This window comes from Delphinapterus leucas, chromosome 12 (genome assembly GCF_059928025.1).
Source record: "Delphinapterus leucas isolate spDelLeu-1000000601 "Yukka" chromosome 12, BTC_Dleu_Yukka2, whole genome shotgun sequence".
Lineage (NCBI taxonomy): Eukaryota > Metazoa > Chordata > Mammalia > Artiodactyla > Monodontidae > Delphinapterus > Delphinapterus leucas.
This window is the reverse complement of record NC_143140.1, coordinates 62,850,344-62,874,645: the sequence shown is the minus strand read 5'-3', so window position 1 is coordinate 62,874,645 and position 24,302 is coordinate 62,850,344. Positions and strand designations below refer to the sequence as shown.

At 37.1% G+C, this 24,302-nt stretch overlaps 1 protein-coding gene across 3 annotated transcripts in view; it reads left to right on the top strand.

Moving 5' to 3' along the window:
- The window catches only part of PTPRK (protein tyrosine phosphatase receptor type K), a 578,185-nt gene that overhangs the window by 208,837 nt on the left and 345,046 nt on the right, over window positions 1–24,302 (top strand). For all 3 annotated transcript variants that reach the window (XM_022556378.3, XM_022556371.3, XM_089921990.1), the window contains exon 3: window positions 7,466–7,737. In XM_022556378.3, coding sequence (XP_022412086.2) covers window positions 7,466–7,737 — 272 coding nt within the window. The remainder of the gene's footprint in view (window positions 1–7,465; window positions 7,738–24,302) is intronic.

Genomic DNA, 24,302 nt, shown 5'->3' with positions numbered 1-24,302 from the left:
GAGATGAGACCTGAATGATAAAAATAAGCCAGCTGAGGAGAGAGTACTCCAAGCGGAGGAAAATCCAGTGTAGAAACACTGACTCAGACATAAGCTTGGATCTTAAAAAGGCAGAAAGAAGTCCACTGTTTCTGGAGCATGTTGAGTGAAAGCAGAAAGGGGTAGGAGGCAATGTGAGAGAGGAAGGCAGGGGCAAGATTATACTGAAGCTGAGAGGTTGAAGAGTTTGGATTTAATTCTCACTGCAGCGTGGAGATGAGAAAAGATTGTATGTTTTGAAAAAATCTCGCTGCCTGTAGGAAACTACTGTAGGGCTGCTGGTGTGGAATTCATGAAACCTGTTAGGAGCCTCTTCTAGTTGTCCTCCTGAGAGGTGAGAGGGACTTGATAAACTAGTGAGGTTGAAGAAAAGTTGGATGGATTGAGGAGACAGTTTAGAGGCAATAGGAATTGCCAGTGGATTACAAGAGGAAAGTGAGGGAAAGGGAAAAAATCAAACTGATTTCTAGGTTCTTAGCTTTATTTACTTGGTATATCATGTTGCCACCTAAGCAGATGAAGCAAAATTGGGGTGAGGAGAAAAAGTTGATTAAAGGAAATGAGAAGATGAAAAATATTGTGAAAAATAAGACATTGCCTTCAGTTTAGTAATGGCCACATAAATGCTTAGAGATATTAATTTTACAATGAAGAAAAAAATCATCCCAGATGGACTGGGACCCAAATTGCTATTTCAGTTGTCACTGGTCTCTCTATCCAGCGGTCCTGATTATGGCTTCTTAAGCTGGCTGGGCATGAAATTATATTAGTGTTCATTAGTGTTTCTGGCATGTTCTTTGTTTCTGCTGCGAAAATCTCACTCAGGGCCAAGAACTAACTGTTTTGCACAGTGTGCTGGTGTTTTGGTAGCTATTCAACATGGTCTTCAGAACACACAAAAATGCTTTTCTTATTAAGGTAGAATATTACTTAGCCTTTGGACTTGGACTGAACTATACCATTGGCTTTCCTGGGTCTGTACTTCTCAGCCTCTGTAATCACGTAAGCCAGTTCTGTCCAATAAACCTCTTTCTTTCTCTGTGTGTGTGTGTGTGTGTGTGTGTGTGTGTGTGTTCGTTTGTTCCCTGATGTACCTTGATCAATACACCCTTTATATTAATACTGGTGTAAAACTATTCAGTTTTTTTGATTTTTATTCTCCAGACATCCAACATCCCAGTAAAGACTTTTGTTTTATAGAGATCTTTAAACCATGCAGTGACTGAATGAGGAAGTAGATTCAATATAAATAAGTGCACTGATAATATTCTCATTATAGCATGAAGTTAAAGAGAATTGTGCATATTAAAATATAGTGATTCTTCATATGTAGTCCAGGGACCACTGTGGGTCCTCAAGACCATTTCAGAGGAGATGTGAGGTCAAAACTACTGTCAAAATAACACTAAGATACTCCTTTTCCTTTTTTCCCTTTCATTTTCTCATGAGTGTATGGTAGAATTTCTCAGAGGCTACATAATGTGTAATATTACAACAGATTGAATGAAGAAGTAAAAATGAGAATCTAGGTATCCTCTATTAAGTGATACATAAAGAGATTTGCAAAAATATGCCTCCATACTATATTTTTTGGGAAAATGTAGTAATTTTTCATAAAAATATTTTATTTTGGTTATATATAAGGGCTTTATAACAGTAATAAATGTTAACATTTTTGTCAGAGCCACTCGTATATATACAAAACCTTCTCTTAGAGCAATGGTTCTCAAACATTTTAGTTTTAGGAGATCCCTTTTCCACTCTTAAAAAATATTGAGAATATCAAAGAGCTTTTGTTCCTTTGAGTTCTTGTCTATCAATATTGACCATATGAGGAATTCAAACTAAGAAATTTCAAAAACATTTTTCAAAAAACATTTTTCAAAAAACATTTCAAAAAAAATGTTTGTCTCCTTCTCACTCATTCAGTCATTCAATTAACCAAAGAAGTTCTCATTGAACCTCTACTATATGCAGAGTTGTTGTTTAATGCAATGTCAGTTCATTGCTAAGCTGCTCTAAATCTACCCTGCAGTACCTGCTGTATGAGAGTGGAGCTTGACCCTTTAAGCATTTCTCCTTTGTAACTAGCACAATGTTAAGCTTTGTCAGTAGAGGGTGCTGAGGGGGCATTTTAGAGGGAAGGAGCTTTTCCTCTTTTTTTAAAAAAATGTTTTGGCTGCATTGGGTCTTCGTTGCAGCACACAAGGTCTTTTGTTGTGGCACGCCGGCTCTCCGTTGCGGTGCACGAGCTTCTCTCTAGCAGTGGTGTGTGGGTTTTCTCTCTCTAGTTGTGGCACGTGGGCTCTGTAGTTTGCAGAACGTGGGCTCTCTAGTTGAGGCGCGTGAGCTCAGCAGCTGTGTCACATGGGTTGCCCCGTGGCATGTGGGATCTTAGCTTTCTGCCCAGGATGGCCCCCGCGTCCCCTGCATTGGAAGGCGGATTCTTTACTACTGGACCGCCAGGGAAGTCCCTGGAGCTTTTACTCTTGACTGAACTTTGTATTTTTGTTTCTTCTTGCTGGTCCTGCGTAGCTGTACGTCCCCATTGCATGCAGTGCCTCATGAGCTTGCAGCCCCAGCCCTGGCCTGGTGACTACCTTGTCCTGTCCTCCCAGCATTCACATAGCTCACTCCAAACCCTTCTATGTGGGAGCATTTCCTGCTTACCCTGCAGGTGTGGACCAGCTCTAGACTGAGTGACCCAGCAAAGGTCTTCACCACCGAGTGGGCTGCAACCACACCTTCTAAGGGGATCTGATTCTAGGCAGCCTCACTCGCTTTTCTACATTTTTTTTTTCTGCCTTGGGTATTGTGGTTACCTTTAGAGTTCTCTTTATACTTTTAAAGTCTCTACCCTCTTGTAGTTAATAATTCTTTATATTATACTTTTACTGTTACATTTACTGTGTGACTTCTCTCTTCTGATTGGACTCTGAATGAATCACGTGCTTTCTAAGAGAACATTATTACTATTCTGTGGGAGATAAATGTTCCTATGTAAATTATTTAAAATTTGTATAAGAACATTGTATTGTATAATGAAGGGATAGAACCAGAAAGGCAGAAACTGTGTATTGGGGCTGAAGAAGAATAGTGAGTAAGAATTGGCTAGGGGCTGAGATGAGGGGAGGATTTCTTATAAAAGCATGAGCCTGTTCTGGAGGAGAAAACTGGCATGATATGTGGAGAAAATAGTGAGTGCTCTTTCAGTTTGGGGAAACTGGTTTGTGAAGAGAAGTAGTGGGAGGTAATGTGGAAAAAGTACTTTGGGGCAAGATCATGGAGTGTGGTCAGTACTAAGCAGAGAAGTAGAAATTTCTCTCTGCTTACTTTATAGGGAAAATTCAATGGATATTGAATAGAACTGATTTAATAAAAATATTGGTAATGTACAATAAAGGAGTTTTAGGAAGAAGTATGGAAACCTATATATCATTCATTATTTTCTTAGCAATTAATCCTATTGTCTGTGTTACTATGTTTTTCCTAGAAGTTTAGCTTAAAGATAAAATTTTCATTAATACAGAAAATCAGTTGGGCATTATTTGTTTATCTAGATATTAGACTGTGGTGTTTGTGAATATGGGACTTGTTTTCTTTGTGTCTTCTTTTAAATAAAAACTGCTACTTAATCTAAGTACTTGCAGCCTCTCTCTTTTTTAATGAACTGAAAGAAATGAGAAGTTCCTGGTTTTTGTATTGTGTGTTTTTGAAAGCCAAGTTGCTGTTAATCTGTAGGATTCAACTAGGATTTATTTTTAAAAGGCAAAAAAACCAACAACCCTGTGTTTATTTCCTAAGTATTTATCATTATTCATTTGATGTTCCTGATGTAAGATAGCATTCATGTAGTCTTTTGTTTTTTTAGCATACGAATCTAATGCATGTTCATTGTAGAACATTCAGTGAATATATGTGAACAAAAATAAGAAAACAGAAGACAAAGTACAGCTTCCCCCCGATAGTGCAGTTAACATTTTGCTATGTATTTTTTGTTTGTTCTTTTCTAGTCATATGCATATTTATGTGTACATATGTGAATACACCCACACACCTACACAAATGCATTTTAGTATAAATATATATTTTCATAAATGAGTATAATATCTTATAACCTGCATATTTTACTTAACATATTATATCTTCCATTAAATGGTTTTAATAATATCATTTTTAATGACTTCATAATTATTGATCAAACTATTTTATCATAATTTTACAAATTGCCTCTTATTGGACATTTAAATACTTTTGCTTTTCTTTATTTTAAACAGTGTAATGATGAGATAGACATCTTTTTTAGGCTATATCTTTGTACATATACATAATTATTTTGCTAGTGTACATTCTTAGATTTGGAATTGCCAGACCAGAGGGCATATATCTTTTTATAAAGGTTTTTGATTCTCATTGGCAAATTACTTTACAGGAGGGTTACACTTTAAAACAATTATAACCATTTACATTTTTCTCCTCTGGCTTAAATGATATATTTGAGAACTCTATTGTTCAAGAGACTGTAAGGAATATTTGTAAGGCCACACTAAAGAAGTTACATTGATTAAAATTAGTACGTTATATGTGTGTGCACACAGATGTTTCATTATTAAGCCTTGAGGTAGCTAAATTACAACTGAATAGAACTAAACTCATCAGAAATCTAAGGGATTAGTTAGCTGATAACAAAACAATAGTAAATAAGCTTAAATTATAACAAAAAGAATGAAGGAAGTACGTATTACACACTTGCTTGACTCTTCTGGTTGGTAGCCAGTTATTCTGGGAGTCTGTGGAAGTAATTTTTAGAAGTTGATAAGAATAGCATAGTGTTCTCTATGTTTGGGATGATGGAAGGGAATCTTGTGTCAAACAGGCAGCTACCTCCATGGTGCCTAGGGGGTAAATTGCCACTCTTTGAAGCCAGATGGCAGAAGGATTTAGACGGCTTTTTGATGCTGGTGCTTCTTCCTTTCTGGAACTGTGAAATAAATACATATTATTGCATAGCACTCAGAAAATGTAGCAATAGTCAGGCTGCATTGAAAGAAGCCCATTTAGCAGAAACACTCTATAGAAATAAAATATCAGCACTTCTAAAAATTTGTTTAACTTGCACCAAATGCCCTTGAAGTGCTGAAATAGTTTGGACAAGGTTTTATTTTGTGGCTTTTGTCTTTCTAATGATCAAATTGATAATTCCTACAAATTAATTTACTTTGCTGATCCCATTTTCTTAATAAGAAAATTATTGTAGCTTAAAAGTGCAATTGGCTGAAAATTGCTAAATGGTCTTAATGGTAAATATCATACTATATAATTAAAATGTGAGACAAAACATTTTATTTCAAAGTTTATTTTACAATGGAAGAAAATAACGATTTGAAAGCCTGTAAATCATTTAGAGAGCACTACTTTAAAATTGACAATCAGAAGCCATAATTGATGCAGACTTATAAAAATAATTAAAACCCACTACTACCATAATATGTCAGTGAAAAAAGTTGTAATAGCGTGGAGAAATAGGTCACTAGGTTTGTGAAGAAGCTGAGGCCCAATAACACGAAGTAACTTACCCAAGATCTCAGGGCTGGTCCTACTTAAAAGCCATAACCATAATTGATCTGTTCTGCTGTGGTAAATATGAATGACATCTCTGCATTTCAGCCATGGACTTCAGAATGTGAGTATAACCAAGAATAGAAACATCCTGCTTCTATAAATTGTGCTGGGATCCAGGATATCCTAAATAAAAGAGAAAGACATAATTTCTTCAAAATATACATGGCCATTTTATTCTGTTAATGTGCAATCTGCGAGAATCAGGGGAGAACAAAGGAGAAAAGAAAAGAATTCCAGGTTACAAGAGAAGATGAGTAGTGGGAAAAAGGAAGTGAAAGTAATGTCAATTACTATCCCTATAGTAAGTTTATTCTGTACTTGGCTTGGTAACTGACAGTGTTATCACATGAAATCTTCACAAAAGTTCTGAACCGTAAAGTACCACTGACCAGGAATTAGTAAAATTTAAAATTTCGGTTTCTTCAGTAGTTGAAGCCCTCTTATCTGCTGTGATTTTAACTTGCTGTTGGGGGTTAATTGAACTAGTTAGATGGGTAGTCAATGAGTGTTTAGTGTGTCATGGCAACAGTTACTGTGTTTTAAGGAGGAGACACAGAGGGTTGATTAAAATTCTTCAAGTTCATCCGTAAGAGAGGTCCAAGTGTAACACTTGGTTCTGTAACACTGGGTTCTGTAACACTACATCTAATACATTTTGGTTAAAATTACACCCTGGGGAAAGATATTTTACAATAAAATTTGTGTTCTACCTTAAGTGTGATAAATGGGTGTCATTACTTAAAATGTAAATAGTTACATTTTTGTGATACATGTCTTTGTTAAAATCCAAAGGGACATGAGAAAAACTGGTTGTTTTTCTGAAGAGGTCCTAGGACTAATATCAGCAGCTAATGTATACTTAGCACTATATGACTTTGCCTGTCATGCAAGGAGTGTGTGTTTGGGGGTGGAACTATGGGGAATTGGGAGGTTGAGACTTTATGTTCTTTGCCTCCTCATGATAGATTACCAATGAATGTTTAAGCCAAAGGTAGTGGAGTAGATTAGTGATTTTCAAACCAGATTTCTTGCAGCTCTAGAAGAGCTTAGGGACTATTACAGAATTGGGGACAATAGCAATGGTGATTAGCTGACAGGTTAGTGGAGGAGAGTTCAAGTAGGTGAATCTACTGTGTCTCAGAGTCTCAGCTCTAAAAGTTTTGGCATGTTAAACTTCAGTCCTCACACTTACACTGCAAAGTATCCATATTCCCCGAACAAGTCCAGAGTTCTAGTACATTGCAGAAGGTCACACAACTTGCATAAATGATAATCTTGGGATCTGAAATCAGAAATGATTCCAGTGCCTGCACGCTTAGCCCCTCTCTGCATTAGTATTATGAATGGGGAAAAGGAAAAACACACTCCCTATGTAAACCAGGCCAATAACATATTTCTTTTGTTTGTTTATTTATTTTGTTTGTTTGATAAAAGACCTTTGTTTAGCAAGACTAGAGATTATTTAGAGTGGGATCTGGACTTGAACCAGGCTCTACATGGTCTGTTTGACTTAGAATAAGTTACTAATTGTGCCTCAATTTCCTAATTTGTAATAATAACATGTTGTGAAGAGTAAATGAATTTGTACATGTTATGTACTTTGAACAATGTCTGTTACCCACTATAAATTCAATTCATCTGCCTACTTGTTTGATACCTTTTTATACCTCTGTTCTGGAAGATAGTCTTTTAAAATTAAATTTAATACTCAGAATAGATTAGTATTTTAGCTTTCTTTCTATTATTATATTTCCCCTTTTGCTTATATATCTATCTAGCTTTATTTTATGTAATGTCATTTCAGGTTCCTATATGATAGTGGATTCTTCAGATCATGACCCTGGAGAAAAAGCCAGACTTCAGCTGCCTACAATGAAGGAGAACGACACTCACTGTATCGACTTTAGTTACCTATTATACAGCCAGAAAGGGTTGAATCCTGGCACTTTGAACATATTGGTTAGGGTGAATAAAGGACCTCTTGCCAATCCAATATGGAATGTGACTGGATTCACAGGTAGAGACTGGCTTCGGGCTGAGCTAGCAGTGAGCACCTTTTGGCCCAATGAATATCAGGTAATCACCTGTTCTTTTCTGGTTCATGCTTTGATGTCATTGGATCTCACTGTGTATGTAATACTTAGAGGTAAATACTAGCCCCATAGGAATGAGAGATTGTTTCTTTAGCTCTCCTCCAGTGCTATGCTTGAGGAAATGTTTGACTACATTGGCACAAAATCTTCAAAGTAGGGAAAATATTTCAACATATGGAAAAATGTAGTTTAGGTACAAAATTTGTTGGTTGTTTGGCAAAGAGCTGCTTATTGACAGATATATTTCTATGTCTCTGTTCAGGAAGAAATAGGCTTTTTGAGTTGAGTGTACGATTCAGACTGGATTGGTTTACTGGCTTCTTGAAGATAACATTTGAAAAATAAACATGAAATAGTGTTTCATGAAATATGTTATCTAAGGGGGAGGCATTTTCAGTAATTTTAAAATATTTTTGTCAATTACATGGAGTATAAAAATAGGCAAACAAAACGTCACCAAGAATTGAGTGGGGGACAGTTCTGACTTAAAGGTAGCACTAAAGAATTTTAGTAAGAGTTTAGAGTCTTCATTCTAATGATGAAGTGAATGCTTCATGCCATCCCACTGCCACTTGACTGCCTCTAATTACTTATTATTACTCATAAGTCTCCCTTACATGGCCTATCATGGCTTCTCCAGCCCCAACTATAAAAAAAAATAAGCAAGCAACAAAAAAAGTTGTCCACATGTCTTTGGATCTTTTTCCCCCCCAGAAACGTTTGATTTAATTATGAGTAAACCAGACAATGAATAGTGTCAATACCTACATTGTGATTTGTGTGACAGAGTTTATATGGTCGAACCAAAGAAGTCCATTTACCAGTTTGGAAAGTCGTTCAGTAATCTTCATTGTAAGGTTCAGGACCTGGTAACAGAAAGTTACCTCTTCTGAAAGTTCACTTCTGTGTTAGATCTTGAAATTTAAACTTTTAAAAGATTTGCCTGTTCGTAGCTTATTATAGAACCTAATGGGAATGAGTTTATGTAAAGGTATATTTTTTATTATTGTCGGTGAGTAATTTATAAGCTAATAGTGTTATTTCTGCTTTTTAAAAAAGCATGTTAGGCTGATCTTTATTCCTGGGAAGAGGGGAGAGGAAATCAATGCATTCTTTTAATTGCTTTGTTTTGAGTTGATTTTTTATTTTATTAAAAGTCTCTTACTTCATACAGGTAAGGTTCTCCATTGAGGGTTATGTGTCTATGAAGATTTCAATGGATTTTTATTAGGTACTAGTTGATTCCATTATTCCTGAACAGAAAGATGTTTCTCTTCAGTCCTGGAGAGCCATCTGCTTCTTCAGGGTACATAGCTCTGGGCGGGCTGCTTATGTGGTAGGTGAGTGGGTGGAGGTGTGTGAAACTAATGCTAAAGCACTGAAGCAAGATTAACGGGCACATCTGTGACAACAGTGGATTGATAACTGTCATTGCTGGGTCACCCTTACAGCACATTATCATCATACTGATTTCTTTAGAATCTGCTAACATAACACTAAAAAGAAAAAGCTCTGATTCAGCAAAATAAAACTGTCCACAGATTCAGCCTCCTTAAACTAAATTAAAGCTCAGATAACAAATCTAGCAAAATTATTAAAAATTTGGGTTCTGGAGTAAGGTTGCATATATTCAACCCTGTTTGTTGTTTGCTACCTGCATAGATGGTACATTAAAGAATCAAATTGTTAGTTGCATCTTTGAAAATAAAACCTATAGAAGTAGATTTTGATAAATCCAGCAAATAATGTATCTGTGGTATCATACAGCTGATCCTTTGTAACTAAGAAATGGCATGCATGTAATTACTTTTTCCTATTTTTTTGCTAAGATCTATCTTTGAATTACTGATATTAATAACATTTTCTTTTTTTTACCAAATTGTAGTTTCTATTTTATTTTATTATTTTTTATTGAAGTATAGTTGATTTACAATGTTGTGTTAATTTCTGCTGTACAGCAAAGTGATCCAGTTATACATACATATATACATTCTTTTTTATATTCTTTTCCATTATTGTTTGTCACAGGATATTGAATATAGTTCCCTGTGCTATGCATTAGAACCTTGTTTATCCATTCTACATGTAATAGTTTGCATCTGCTAACCTCGGACTCCCAGTCCATCCCTCCCTCACCTCCCCAATAACATTTTCTTATGGCACAGATTTCTGGAATGTTAATTTTAATGTTGAGTTATAGTACCAAGAGCTGGATGAACGCTTCTTTGTTCAGTCTCATTTTGCATGACAAAGCTGCCTAGGTTACTTGTACCTGTGGTATTTTAAAGCAAACAGTGCAAAAGCAACCTGTGCAAGTTTCAGCCTGGCTAGTGAGATCATTTTGGAAATCTTTTGTTAGAGAAAATGATTGCTAAATACATAGAACCTGTGGGTAAATGTCTCTTTGTTGCAGACTGAAATTTGAGCAATAGGTCATTTCTTAAGTGATTACTTTGCTTCCACATCCTTTTCCCTAACTTGCAAAACTTAACAATCAATGAGAGCAAATAACAGAGCAGAATATTTTTTATTCATGTGCTTAGTGCTCAATAAATTACTTGATTGATGTTTTCATCGATTTTGTCATTTAGATACCTAGTGGTATCTGTATATCAGTAAATTAGAAACAACTATATTAATGTAGCATTTTTGCTATTAGGAAATAGCATGAAAAACTTTTGACTATTGCTTAATGCAGACTCTTTATGGATTTTTAAAAATTAGAATATAGCCATTGCAATGTGCCATGTTATAAGCCTACTCTTTCATTCTTAAAGAAACACTGCATATTTTTAATGTTCTCAGACTCTAGATTAAATAGAGTTATGATATTCATAGATATTGTTCTCCTTGGTTCCACAGTTTACTCAGCTTCTCTTCTCCAGAGATCTTACACTCTTCAAACTTGTTCTTTAACCTCTCATTTTTCTTTTGTGTGTCTAGTGAAGACTCCTTTCTCTTCTTTGCTTGAGACATTCCTTATCTGACCACCCCTTTGGTACAACCCTTTTTCACCCAACTTTAGCAATAACAACAGAAGCAATCAAAAAGAAAGTAGGCTGAGAGAGCTCCTACCTTTAATTAGTATAGGATAACTTTTGTATGAAAACCGTGATCCTGGGAGTGAAAACAAAATACTCCTTACAAGTAGCTCTTCTCTTTTCCATTTTCCTGTTGAACTAAATATCTGAAAAAGATATAGCACACCTTTGGTGTGATTTTCCCTTCCCAGAGATTCCATCTTAGCAGATGACTAAAGAGAAGATTGATGTGGTAATTTAATTACTTAAGCTGTGGACTGTTCAATAATGAGGAGATGCCAGTTTTTAACCCCAAGAAACTTAACCTCTGATTTGAAAAAGAAATACATGAAATTGTGAAATGAAGGCAAAAATGATTTTCTGAATAATGAATTTTGGTTACCTGGAAGATCAGGATAAGGGTCCTTGTCTCTGGGACCAGCCATTCCTGGGCAAATGTTGACTCTACTATTTAGCGGATGTGCAGCCTGGGGAATATTCCTTAATCTCTTTGACTGCAGTTTCCTCATCTGAAAAATGAGGATCACAACAGTACCTACCTCACTGGGTTGTTCTGAGTACTGAATTAATACACAGTGTTTAGAAAAGTATCTGACACATAGTAGAGGTTTACCATAAATTAGGTTGACGTTATGATGAATAAACAAAAAGATTGTGAACTCTATTGGATTTAATAAGTGCTCAGCATTTTCTTCTATTGTGAAAGCATACTATTCTTTTCTTTTTGAACACAGTTTTTTTTAGAGCAGTTTTAGGTTCACAGCAAATTCGAGAGGAAGGTACAGAGATTTCCCCATATACCCCCAGTTCCCACACATGTATAGCTGCCCCCATTATCAACATCTCCCACCAGAGAGGTACAACAGAAGAACCTCTATTTGGTACAATAGATGAACCTATATTGACACATCATAATCACTCAAAGTCTGTAGTTAATTTTAGGGTTCACTCTTGGTGTTGTACATTCTAAGAGTTTAGACAAATGTATAATGACATGTATTCATCATTACAGAATCAGAGTATTTTTACTGCCCTAAAAGTCTTGTGTGTTCCACCTATTCATTCCTCCCCATCCCTACTCTCTTTTTCTTAGGTTTTTTGTTTATTAAAACATCTGATTTTTTGGCACATTATTAGCATGAGGTCACACCATGCTAACCTCTGGGGATATACAGGTAAAGTCCTTCTTCTCTTGAAGCTTACAGTCTAGCTTGGCCCTGTAGAAGATAAAAATGTAAATCAGATGTAGGGTCTGCCTTTAAGGAGCCTAGTCCAGATGGGAAGGTGAGATATATGTAGATAAAACTTTGAAACAATGTAGCATTATTAAATGACTTAAGAGGGGCAGATCTAAAATGTAGTGGGGAAAATGAAAACAAAAGACTTGTTTCCAAAGTAATTTGAGGCAGAAATGGGACTATAATTCTTGTTGCTTGATTTCTCTATTCCTAGATTAGTTTGCTTTCCTCCGTACCTCATTGTTTTTGTTAAACCACCATTATTTGGAATGGACACTTTCTATAGTGAAACACAACAAGCAAATGTAAATTGCATTTATGACATAAGCATTGCAGTGATACAACTAATATATAAGGAACTGTTTCTCACCTGTGTCTTCAGAAGCAATAGATGTCTTTTTAGCTCAGTATACTAATTATAGAAAGTATCATATTACATGTATTTTATTTGCCATGGTTACAAGTTGCTAATTCTTCCTGTTTTTATAGGCCTTAAGTAAGTACTGTAAATTTTTTAATTGCTCTAAACAGAAGTAAAAAGAAAAACAGCAACCCAAACATTATGAGTTATTATCTCAGTGTTAAATTTCAACTGAAGATCAGCATACCTCTAAAAGTGTTATTTTCTCCACTCTGGAAATCTGACCTGTCTTGTATGTGTAAAACTAAAATTCTGCTCTTGGATTAAATCCATTAGTTTCTTACTGAACAGTGAGGTTGTTACCAAATGAGGCAGGCAGACATAACTTCCAAAACTATTAGTGGAAACCTAATCTGCTGGTTTCCATTAACTGGGTGCACATCATTAATCACAAAAACGTTGCGTGATGAAAACTACAGGGGTTTGGCCTGAAATTGGAAAGTGATAATATAGCTGAATATGCCTTTTTTTTTTTCTTCACCTCCTAATTCACTGAGAAATAAATGCTGAACTTTTGCCACCCATTTTCTTCTTCACATTTTTCACTGGTTTAAAAAAATGTAAGAACTGGACAAGCATGGGGTCTTTTGTTTTTGTCTCCTTTTTAAAAGTTTATGTTAACATGCATTGCACTGATATTTTGGCAATGGAATGTTTGTTACACTCCAGAGATACTACTGCTTTGGATCCAAGAAGATTGGGACTTAAACCAAATGACTGTTTACTTAAATAAAAAGTCTCTAAAAGATGGATCTCGAAGGATGGAGCTGAAGTTACAGCATGCTCATGAACCATCCATGCAGAGTGAGGAAAGAGGATATCACTCCTGTGCCATAGCTCTTGGAATGCTCCCAATTTTTACTGCTCTTCATCCAACCATGTAGAGCCCCACTGAAGAGAGGAGGGTGGCAAGATTTTTCTTTTGTAGATGGATTTTCTTTCCTAGTCTGCTTGAGCTGCCATAACAAAATACTATAGACTGAGTGGCTTAAACAACAGAAATTTATTTCTCTCATGGTGTGAAGGCCAAAGATCAAAGAGTTGGTCTATTTGTTTCCTGGCGAGAGCTCTCTTTCTGGCTTGCAGAAGGCCACCTTCTCCCTGTGTCCTCACATAATGAACAGAGAGAGCTCTGGTGTCTCATCCTTTTCTTATAAGGGCACCAGGCCTATTGGATTAGGGTCCCACACTTTTGACCTCACTTAACCTTAATTACCCCCTACAGGCCCAGTCTCCAAATACAGTCACATTGGTGATTAGGACTTCAACACATGAATTTGGTGGGAGCGGACACAATTCAGTGCATACCACTAGGTATATCTTACAGCTGTAACTTCATTTGTAACCATTATAAATGACTCTGGCTCATTATCTTGTGTGACAATATTGCAGATATTATTAATTTCCTGTTGAATAGTCATTCTACTCACTTCTTTCCACGTTGGCTAGGTACCCTCCCACCTTACTTACTTTCCCAACTTACTTTGCAGGTAGCAGTGGTCATGTGACCAGCTCTGGCCAATGAGTTATGATGGAAAGTCAGCTGGGATACTTCTGGGAAAGGTGTTATTCCCTAATTAAAAAAGAGATACATGTTGTTGCATGAGAACATGATGCTTGGCACTACTGCAGTTATTTTGTAACTCTGAGGAAGAAGATAACTGAGGGTAACAGAGGAAAGTATGGAAGGAGCCAGTGTTCTACTCTCAGACAAAATAATAACACCAGCAACAATAACAATAACAATAATAACTTTCAAAGCAACTTTTAGTTGAGTATTCTCCTATGCAGCCCAAAGCATCCTAATATATCATGTCACATCTTTGTTGACCTTTCAGTCAATCCCACCTCTCAACACATGTTTGTAGATAGCACATGTGAGACATATGGCAGAATTAAAAGTATACGTATCTATCTGTGAATGAAACAATTAATATTTTTCAGTCCATTTGCAGGGAGAAGACAAAGCTATATACCTGAAAATGTAAATAGGACTGTAATAGAATGAGTCAATGACTGAAGGGAGTAGAAAGAAAGGAAGGAAGGATAATTTGTTGAGTGTCTACCATGCATAAGACACTGAATGGATACTTCCATATATGTCATCTTTACTTTGTTTTAATATTTGATCAAGTGCTAAGTGAATGTTTCTTATCTTCATACATGGACCAAGTTGCTGGTTATTAAGTGGTTGAAATTATTCCCCTTTTCCTCTTGACTAATTTAACCTTGCTTTTAAAATTTTGGAATTTAGCCATATCAGTGACATCTGAAGTTAACTAACTTCACAACTAAATAGGCTTATTTTAGTTCTGGTAACAGTAATTGCCTAACATGGGCATTTTGGCTCATTTTTACACTGGCACCATACCTTCTGTTTGATAGGCTGTTAACAAAGCAGCTTTTTGCTGCTCATTTTTACTCTTAATGTTTCCTTATTTGTTTCATTTAAAGTACTCCAAATAGGATTGAAAAAACTTTCACGTTATTATAGTCATTGTTTACTTAAAACTTATCATCCTATGAGGATGACTTCTCTCTGTTTCCTGACGGTGATTTGCTTTTATTATAAAACAAAAGTTCCTTTGGACTCTGTTTGCAGTGATTCATTGATGAGACTTACAGTGTGTAAACAAATGTAAACAAATGAAAAAAAGAGTCCTGTTAACACAGTAATTATTGCAAGCAGATGACAGAAGTCTGTTGTTATTCTACTAAATCATACCTGTTTTCATTTAGTGTAGCAGGAGCTGTCAAGTGTCCCTTCACTAATTCTTTTTTTTTTTGCGGCACGCGGGCCTCTCACTGTTGTGGCCTCTCCCGTTGGGGAGCACAGGCTCCGGACGCGCAGGCTCAGCGGCCATGGCACACGGGCCTAGCCGCTCCGCGGCATGTGGGATCTTCCCGGACCGGGGCACGAACCCGTGTCCCCTGAATCGGCAGGCAGACTCTCAACCACTCTGCCACCAGGGAAGCCCCCCTTCACTAATTCTTTTGAGAAATATTTCCATGAAATTAATGCACTTCCCTTTTAATAGCAGATTGAAAAATAATGAGCAGTAAGCAGAGTTAGGCAGTGTTTGTTCAGCCTATGACTTTTTCTTAGGAGTTTATTTCATCCAAGGGGACTGGGGAAGACAGATGCTCCAAAGGGTGGAAGAGATGCTCGTACCTCGCTTGCTCACTCACTTGCGTTCAGCCCAGCTTGTTGAATCCAAATTAACACACTACTGATTCCTTGTTTTCCATAGCTCAGTATCCATTAATTACATACATTAATGGGCTGGTCTTCATATACCAAGATGAAAAAAAAAATGTATACTACTGGGGTAGGATTCCTAGCCAAACACACAAAAATGTAAGAACCATTTCCTTCTAATCCGTTTAATCTGACAATGCTGTACCATTTATTAATGCAATACCATATCAATGAGAAAAATATAGATAACAATTTAAAATCAATTCCTTGTTCAGTGATTTTTGTCTGCTGACTTTGATGGTTAATTGGAATCCACCCCCCCCAGGGGCTTTTAATTTTCTGTCCAATCTGAATTTCTATGCGACCTCTTTGTCCATTTCCGTGTCAAAGACTGATTTTTCTTTATTTTAGGTTGTACGTGGTGTGTAACAAAATATCGCTTCCTCAAGGGAAAAACAAAACTAAGCTGGGTGACATTATGTTTTTATCTAAAATTTAACTTTTCTGCTGTGGTGATTTCAGTTTCCATTCTTAGAACATAACGGAAAAAGGAAAGGTTGTAATTATCTATTTTAGCATAAGCTTTTCAATTGAAAGAGTATGGTAGGGAGGAAATATAAAGGAAATGTCAGACATATTTGTACTTCGTATCTAGTTTACTATTCCTTTTGATTCTTCTGTTGTTAGTTTCTCTAGTTGTGGCAAGCGGGGGCCACTCTTCATCGCGGTGCACGGGCCTCTCACTATCGGGGCCTCTCTTGTTGCGGAGCACAGGCTCCAGACGTGCAGGCTCAGTAGTTATGGCTCACAGGCCCAGTTATTCTGCGGCGTGTGGGATCTTCCCAGACCAGGGCTCGAACCCGTGTCCCCTGCATTAGCAGGCAGATTCTCAACCACTGCGCCACCAGGGAAGCCCCAGGAATTTAAATTTTTGAGTGAGTTATTTTGTATTACCCTATATATTGATTAAAATTATTTTATGTATTTAATAAAATATTGTCAAAAATAAAAAAATAAGGTGTATAGTCATAAATTTATACCAAGTAATAATTCAATAAAGTAATAAAGAGTGGAAAATTTCTAGCACCTAGAGATCAAAGATTGGTTCAAACTTAAACATCTTTAGATCCTGGAGTTTTGCAAAAGCAGCACAAATATAATGCCTGGGAACAGATACAGCGATTCTCTGGGTTAATATTTATTAAAGGACACTTTTGGTTTGGTTGTGAAATTCAGTATGTTAAACTTACGAAAGAATGAATTCAGTTTAGCCCCATAAATATCAGAGTGAATTTCTGTCCTGTTTTTGTTTTGGTTTCTGTTTGTTTTCTTTTTCTTTTATGTTTTCCCCTCGTATTATCCACCCACTTCCTTTGGGGAGGGGTAGTTACAAGCAAACCAATAAATACATAACCAAATAACTATTTTTTGAGTATGTCTATAACATTAGGTTTTGTGATATGCTGCATGAGAAGTAGAAGTAGATGGTCTCATTTTTTTATGTTGGTAGAGAATAAAGTTGAGGTCATTTTATATATTGGGTAAAGGTTTAAATTAGAAGGCTTTTGGTCTGTGTTCAGTCCCAGATCCATTGATCATCACGTCCTTGTTCACTGAGTGACTCTTTTGTGTGACCTTTTGAGTTTCAGTCCCTACAATATGGGATGATAGCTAGTCTACTAAATTATACATGTGTTTTATGAGGTAATGAAAGCCTCAAAGTATTCTCTTTTTTTTTTTTTTTTTTTTTTGCGGTACGCGGGCCTCTCACTGTTGTGGCCTCTCCCGGTGCGTAGCACAGGCTCAGCGGCCATGGCCCACGGGCCCAGCTGCTCCGCGGCATGTGGGATCTTCCCAGACTGGGGCACGAACCCATGTCCCCTGCATCGGCAGGTGGACTCTCAACCAGGGCGCCACCAGGGAAGCCCTCAAAGTATTCTCTTTAAAGCTCTTATTTACAAATGAAAGGTACCAACTAAAGCTAGCAAAGTGAAAAAGAGATAGAATTGAAAAGATTTGGGATTCTGTCACAGCATGTTAGGGAAGTATATCCAAGCCTGAAGAAGGTAGGGGCCCCGGAATAGCAACAACAACATTGACTTTCTCTCTGTATGTCACTATGAATGACTCATTAATTTATCCCTTTCACAAGTATTTATCAAAGCAACCTAATCTATGCCAAGCACTATTCTGGCTGCTGGGGATATACAGTTCTGAATAAGTCTCAAGGTTCTTATTCTCCCAGGAGTTCTACTCTAGGGGTGGGAGTGGGGGGGGAACAGATAGATAAATAAATGAACAAAATATCAGAATGCAATAAGTGCTAAAAAATTAAAATAGAATAATGTGAGAATTAGAGTTCTGGAAATGATCTTGGACCAGGTGGTTCAGGAAAAACTATTGGAGAAAGTGATTTTCACCTGGAGAGCTGAATGGCAAAAGGGACCCAGGTGCACAAAGATCAGGGAAATGCAGCAGAAACAGAGCAAACAGCTAATTCAAGGGCCTAAATTTGGGGAGATTGGCATCGTGGAGGGACAGAGGACAGGTGGAGGAGTGGTCAAAGGAGACCTTTTCTAGGATGAGATGGGCAGGTTCTAGTTATGTGGAGCTTTGTCATCCAAGGAAAGACTTTCAACACTTCTAAAAAGATTTCTATAAAGGGATTCTATTTACTCATTTTTGGTCTCATCTTGGAAATGTTCCAAATATATATTCTTCTTTAGTCTTTTCACTGCTTACTCTCCAGTCACAGCTCTGCTTGTGTCCCCTCTTAATGGTAACAGTTCCCTGTTTCCCTTGCCTTCAGTTCTATTATAAATCAGTTACTTTTGGGGGGATGCTGTTTTGCTGATATTGACCTCCTCAGAGTTTGCCAGTGTTTCCTTTAAAGTCAAAATGTTTAGACTTCATTTGAGGTCCGTCATAATTTAGCCTCAGTCAACTGCTCCAATCTCTTTACCATTATTTTTTTACAGGCACCCTCTGCTTTAGTCAAACTGCAAGATGCTCTAATTGTTCTTTGGGCACTTTGCATGTGTATGTGAATGTAAACATGATATATATATATATCATGTTTTTATATATATATATATATATATACCTTAATATATAAATATATATACTATGTACCTTATATATAATATGTATACCTTATATATAAGTATTATATAATATATATTATATACTATATATATACCTTCTAAAATGCCTTTGTTTCTTTCTTTGCCTCGCCCAGGTTCTATTAATCCTTTAAGACCCAACGTTATGCCCACTTCTACCATGAAGCATTTGTTAGTCACTTCAGTTCTCCTTATATCTGTATTGCTTACATTGCTATTTAGACATTTAGCTTGTAGTATTTCAGAGAGTTTTATGTTTTGTGCCCCCAAGTGGATTATAGAACCTCTTTGAAAATGGACCAGGTGTGCCATAAAGACAGTGTTAATATTTATGTGGTGCTTTGTATTTTGAAAGCAGTTTGACAAATTAAAAAAAAAAATCATCTTCACAGTAGCATTTTGAGGTCATTAGGAAAAGGAGAACTATTTTTATTTTAGAGATAAGGACTGAGAGAGGATAAGTGACTTGTTTAAGGTCATGTTGCTAGTAGAATTGAGTTAGGTCCCCTAAAGGTAAATTCCAGTTCCTCTCTTATGTATCAGGTTGTCTGTTTGTTTATTGATAATGATTTTTCAGTCTCAGTCTCAAAAGAAAATTTGATTTGCTGATTAAATATTAAGTGATGGGATAAGAGTAAGGTTATAGTTATTTCACTTCCATGCAATATCTCAGGAAGTTTTTCCTTATTATTTGCTACTATTTCTTTAAAAACATTGAATATTTTTATGGTTTGTCTGTCAAGAATTGATTGGATGAAGTAAGCTGAACACTTAAGGGCCAGCTCAGAACTTTAGTGGATTGGATTTCAGTTCCTTTCCATAACCAAGTATTTATTGGGTTGTTACTACATGCTTGGCACTAATCTAGGCTCTGGAAGAAAACAAACAAGTATGAAAACAATTTCATACCTTTCTTTAAGGAATATAGAGTCCAGTCAGGAAACTGGCCATGTGTTGACAAGTTTGGTGGTAGGTGATGGTTAAATGGGGTTCTGTTATACAGTTATCTCTAATTTTATATATATTTGAAAATGCCATAATAAAACAATGGGGAAAAAAATCTTCTGAGGGAGATGAAACTTCCATATTGGCGGTCTTGTATTGTTATTTAATTAAATGGCCAAAGGAGTGAAGAAAACAATGCTATTAAAGGAGCTCCAAGAAGGAAGCAACACACAGGCCCTGTGGTCAGACAAAAATGGAGTGGGATCTTAGTATGCAAAAGCAGGAGTAAAAAGGGGTTTAGGTTTCCTCATTGCAAGCCATAGATAGCGCCCTCTGCTGTCAGAAATGAGAATGATCATATTGTGTGAAGGGACAGCCACACTGGTCTGGCTGAAGTGGAGGGTTTTGACCTGAAGAGGAGTGACAGATGATGTTGAATCGGTTGGACCCTATTATTCAGAAGTTTCCAAATCCAGGTGGTGAGATTGGTTTGTTAATTTGACTCCTAACTGTTTGTGGACCACTCAGAAAAGTCTAATCAGCAGAGCAGCGTGATGACAGTGATGATTTTTAAAAGTCATTCTTTTTAAGGCTAAGCTCAGCAGATCAAAGGTGGACCTTAGCTCAGCATTTGCTGGTTATCCCCACACTGCTATTATTCAAGCTCCATGTGTTCAAATCAGACTCTTGAAGTTGTGATGTTCGACATTTTTGCATGAAAACCTGTCGGGGGCAAGGCATATTTTTGTTATTTAGCTCCCTTTCTGCTAGGTAGAAATTTATTTATTATGAAAGGTAATCAGATTTTGGCAGACAAACTCACATTTGAAAATAAATGTCTATTCAAGGATTCTGCCTTTGTCAACAGAATTGCTAAATTTTGTTCATTTAAGCTTATTCTTTCCACTGGGATTGCAGGGGAACTTTCCTTTATTATAAAGGATGAAGGCTGTCCAGGTGATGTGCTTCTCCATCTGCCCGTTAAGTCCTTAATCTCCTACAGTGGGTGGCTTCTAATCCTTTATTTGCTTTATGTACCAGTGGTTCCAAGTTGGACAAGTTCTGTGTCACATATGCCAACAAAGTAAGTTTCCTTGTGCCGTAAAAGGGCATGCTATGACCCAAGATCTCTGGAAAATAAAGTGGCTTGCTGTTCATAAGCGGGCCTGCTGGTTTTAATACAACCCAGTTAGTAAATGGCATTCGCTCACTATACAACCAGGAGTGCCCTATTGATTGGCGGCAGGAAGCTCCTTGTTCACGTTGAGATTTCCTTTTTCAGAGTTGCTAGCCCCTGAGAATTGTCAGTGTGCTGGCTTTGTGATGCAGTGAAAGGTCCTTTCTGCTTTTTTTCATTGCTGTTTACTTCTCAGTTTGGAGCCAGCTGAGTTATTGAGTCAAGGGCCTGAGTTATAAGGCACAGAAGTTTCATTTTTTTTATTTACTTATTTTTAAAATTATTTATTTGATTGCACTGGGTCTTAGTTGTGGCTCGCTGGCTCCTTAGTTGCGGCTTGCTGGCTCCTTAATTGCAGCAGTCAGGCTTCCCACTTGTGACGTGGGAACTCTTAGTTTTGGCATGCATGTTGGGATCTAGTTCCCTGACCAGGGATAGAACCCGGGCCCCCTGCATTGGGAACGTGGAGTCTTCACCACTGCGCCACCAGGGAACTCCCAAGGCACAGAAGTTTTAAATGAGTTTGTTTTCGGATTTTCCTTGGTCAGGGTTCTTTTTGGAAGAAAGTCAAGCAAGTAATAGAGGAGGCAAAGTTATCCACTGCTCCTTAGTTATCACTCTTCTACCTTAAATTCAGTGGGCTACCTTGTCAAGAGGTTATTCCCTGAATTGAATTTCAGCTTTGAACCCCGCTCTAGTTCAGAGAGCGCTCACGTTGCAGAAACATTCTTCTCACTTCAGAAACGTAAACCTTCCTAACAAATCATCTTTACACCCGGTGAGATCTTTTATCTATCAGCTACCTTATGTGATAACTGGGAATCAGAAGGACAGGCACAATCCATGTCCTCTGTTCTTCAAGTAGAAGCCCATAAAGAGTATAACTAACCTAGTAGAGGATAGTGCTTGTTAAGACAGGGGATAGCACACTTAACTTTAAAAAAAGAAAGAAAAAGAAAGCGTTGTTCCTCGTCCATTACTTTTGCATCTCCGATTAGCTGTCATATAAATGGATGACACTGGTTTGTAGAAGCAGAGAATGGAACTTTTTATTTTATTTTTTCAATCTCATTGCCACTACTAAAACGACAGTGGGTAGGGAGATTACTTAAACCATGATTTGTGATCATATTGCCTGGAGGGGGTGAATTGGTGTCAAATGGGAAATTTTCTATAAAAATGGTGTTTGTTAACTTTGAGGAGAAGGAGAAATTTACTAAAATGATGAATATTTTAATTTGGAGGGGATCATATGCATTAAGAGAGACACTTGGGCTTTTTATCACAACCGGACCACACAAAATTGCTTTAATTTCTAAGTGTTACCACGTTCTCTCCTTCAGCAATACAAAGCAGTTAGGGCCATGAGAAGTTAATTACACCTTCTGATGTAAAAGAGTCTGGAGGCAGTGCCTGCAGTGAGAGGAGGTTCAAGCTGTTTTACAGAGCAGCTCCCTGCATCCCTGTATAGCTGTTGTTTTGTGAAGGGTCCAAGAGCCTCACTTATAGACCAGGGCTTCTGCATCTGGTCTCTGACACTTCCCTACTGTTTGGGTCATCCCCAGAGACTCTTGACTCTTCCTAGACTCTGGATTCCCTCGCCCCTCTCTGCCTTTAGCCTTGCTCCGGAGGCCCAGTAGCATCTACCACCCCTGTCCCAATGGAAACAATGTCCGTCTTAGGAGACAATCTTGTCCTTGGACCAGGAGCTAGGAGAATTGGGGAGTGGGAGAAGTGATGCTCTGCCATACCCTTTAATAAGACCCATTTTAAAAGTCTAGGGAGTACTCAGTTGGATTAGACTTGTGGGGAGTTAAAAGGAATGATGAGAAAGTTGAACTCTTTGAACTAAGAAGCCATTCTGTAGCAGAGGTGTAATTTATAGCCTATTGACTATTTTCTGACTGTTGAGTGAGACATTTAGGGAATAGTTACCTTATCATTTTTTAATGCCCAAGATTATAATATTATTTATTTAAAAGTGACATATAATCTCTACAGTTACCTCCTTTCTCCTGTGTCTTTCGTTCCTCTCTCCAGGCCCACCCCAATATGTCCCATGTGCCCACTTGCCTGCCCCTCTCTCTGCAAACATGCAAAGTTTCATCCAGCTGAAAAAAATGTGTGCTGTACTTCCATGCGTAGCTATCTCCACAGCCCAGCTTCTGCAGAGCGTGGTTGTTACTTGCTGCCTCAGGTTCCTCTCAAGGTGTTCTCATACCTTATAGCTTGGTTGTTCTCTCTTTCATGCATCTGAAAATTACTGTCTTGAGATGATGTCTCTAACATTTGTTTCCCGTTCCAATTCCCCTTGACTTCTGTGTAACATTTGACATTCCTGGACTCTCTTTTTCTTCCTTAAATCTAAAAGCCTATATTATCCTTTCTTTTTTTAAACGTCTCTGAACATTTATTCATCTTTATCCTTTTCTGGTCTTTTTTTCTGTCTCATTCTTCTAAATGTAAGCAGTTCTGAGTATTTAGTCAGTTTTCTTTTATTAATATTTATTTTAATGAGATATTTTATAAAAGTATGATTATGCACAAGATACAAAGAACAGTAAAACAAATGTACATGTACCCATAAATCAACGGAAGTAATATCACCAGACCCTTCTGAGAGTCTCTTTCCATTCAGACTTTCTTTTTCTTACCTTGACTTACTTAAAACAAACATTTTATTAAATTTTTAATGTTTTTGAGATACTATATAAATGGTATCGTGCTCCGTGCATCTTGGGCCACTTAACTGCTGCTGCCAACCCCACAACATTCAATATCCGTAACATCTATGTTTTTTGTGTAGCTGTATTCTTCTTCACTGCTGTATTGTATTCTGTTTTCCAATATGCTAAAAGTTATTATCCAGTTTTCTGCCTATGGATATTTGGGTAGCTCTTGGGTTTCCTAGGTGCTACGTTACAAAGGAATGTTGTGCATGTGTGTACATTCTTGTGCATCTGTCTTTGTGCGCAGGTACATGCTCTTCTCTTGCTGTGAAAGCAGTACACGCTCTTCTCTTGCTGTGAAATGGCAAAGTCATACGGAGTATACATTTTCGACTTGATAAGATGACCTTAAGTTGTTTGCCAAAGTGGTTGAATATTGGCATTCCAACCAGCATGGTGCAAACACTTCTATTATTGTATATTCTTATCAAAAAAATAACTATACTTGATATTGCTAGATTTTCAGATTTTTCAGAAAGGTATTTTTAGATTTTTCAGATTTCATTTTCCATGGAGTGGGTGTAAAATTGTAATCAAAATTTGCAATTCTTTTCCTGAATTTTTCTGAGTATTGTTGAGGTTGAGAAGATTTTCAAATGTTTGTATTTGTGTTTCGACTTTCTTCAAGTGCCTTTTTATGTCGTTCGCCCATTTTTCTACTGTTTTATCTGTTTCT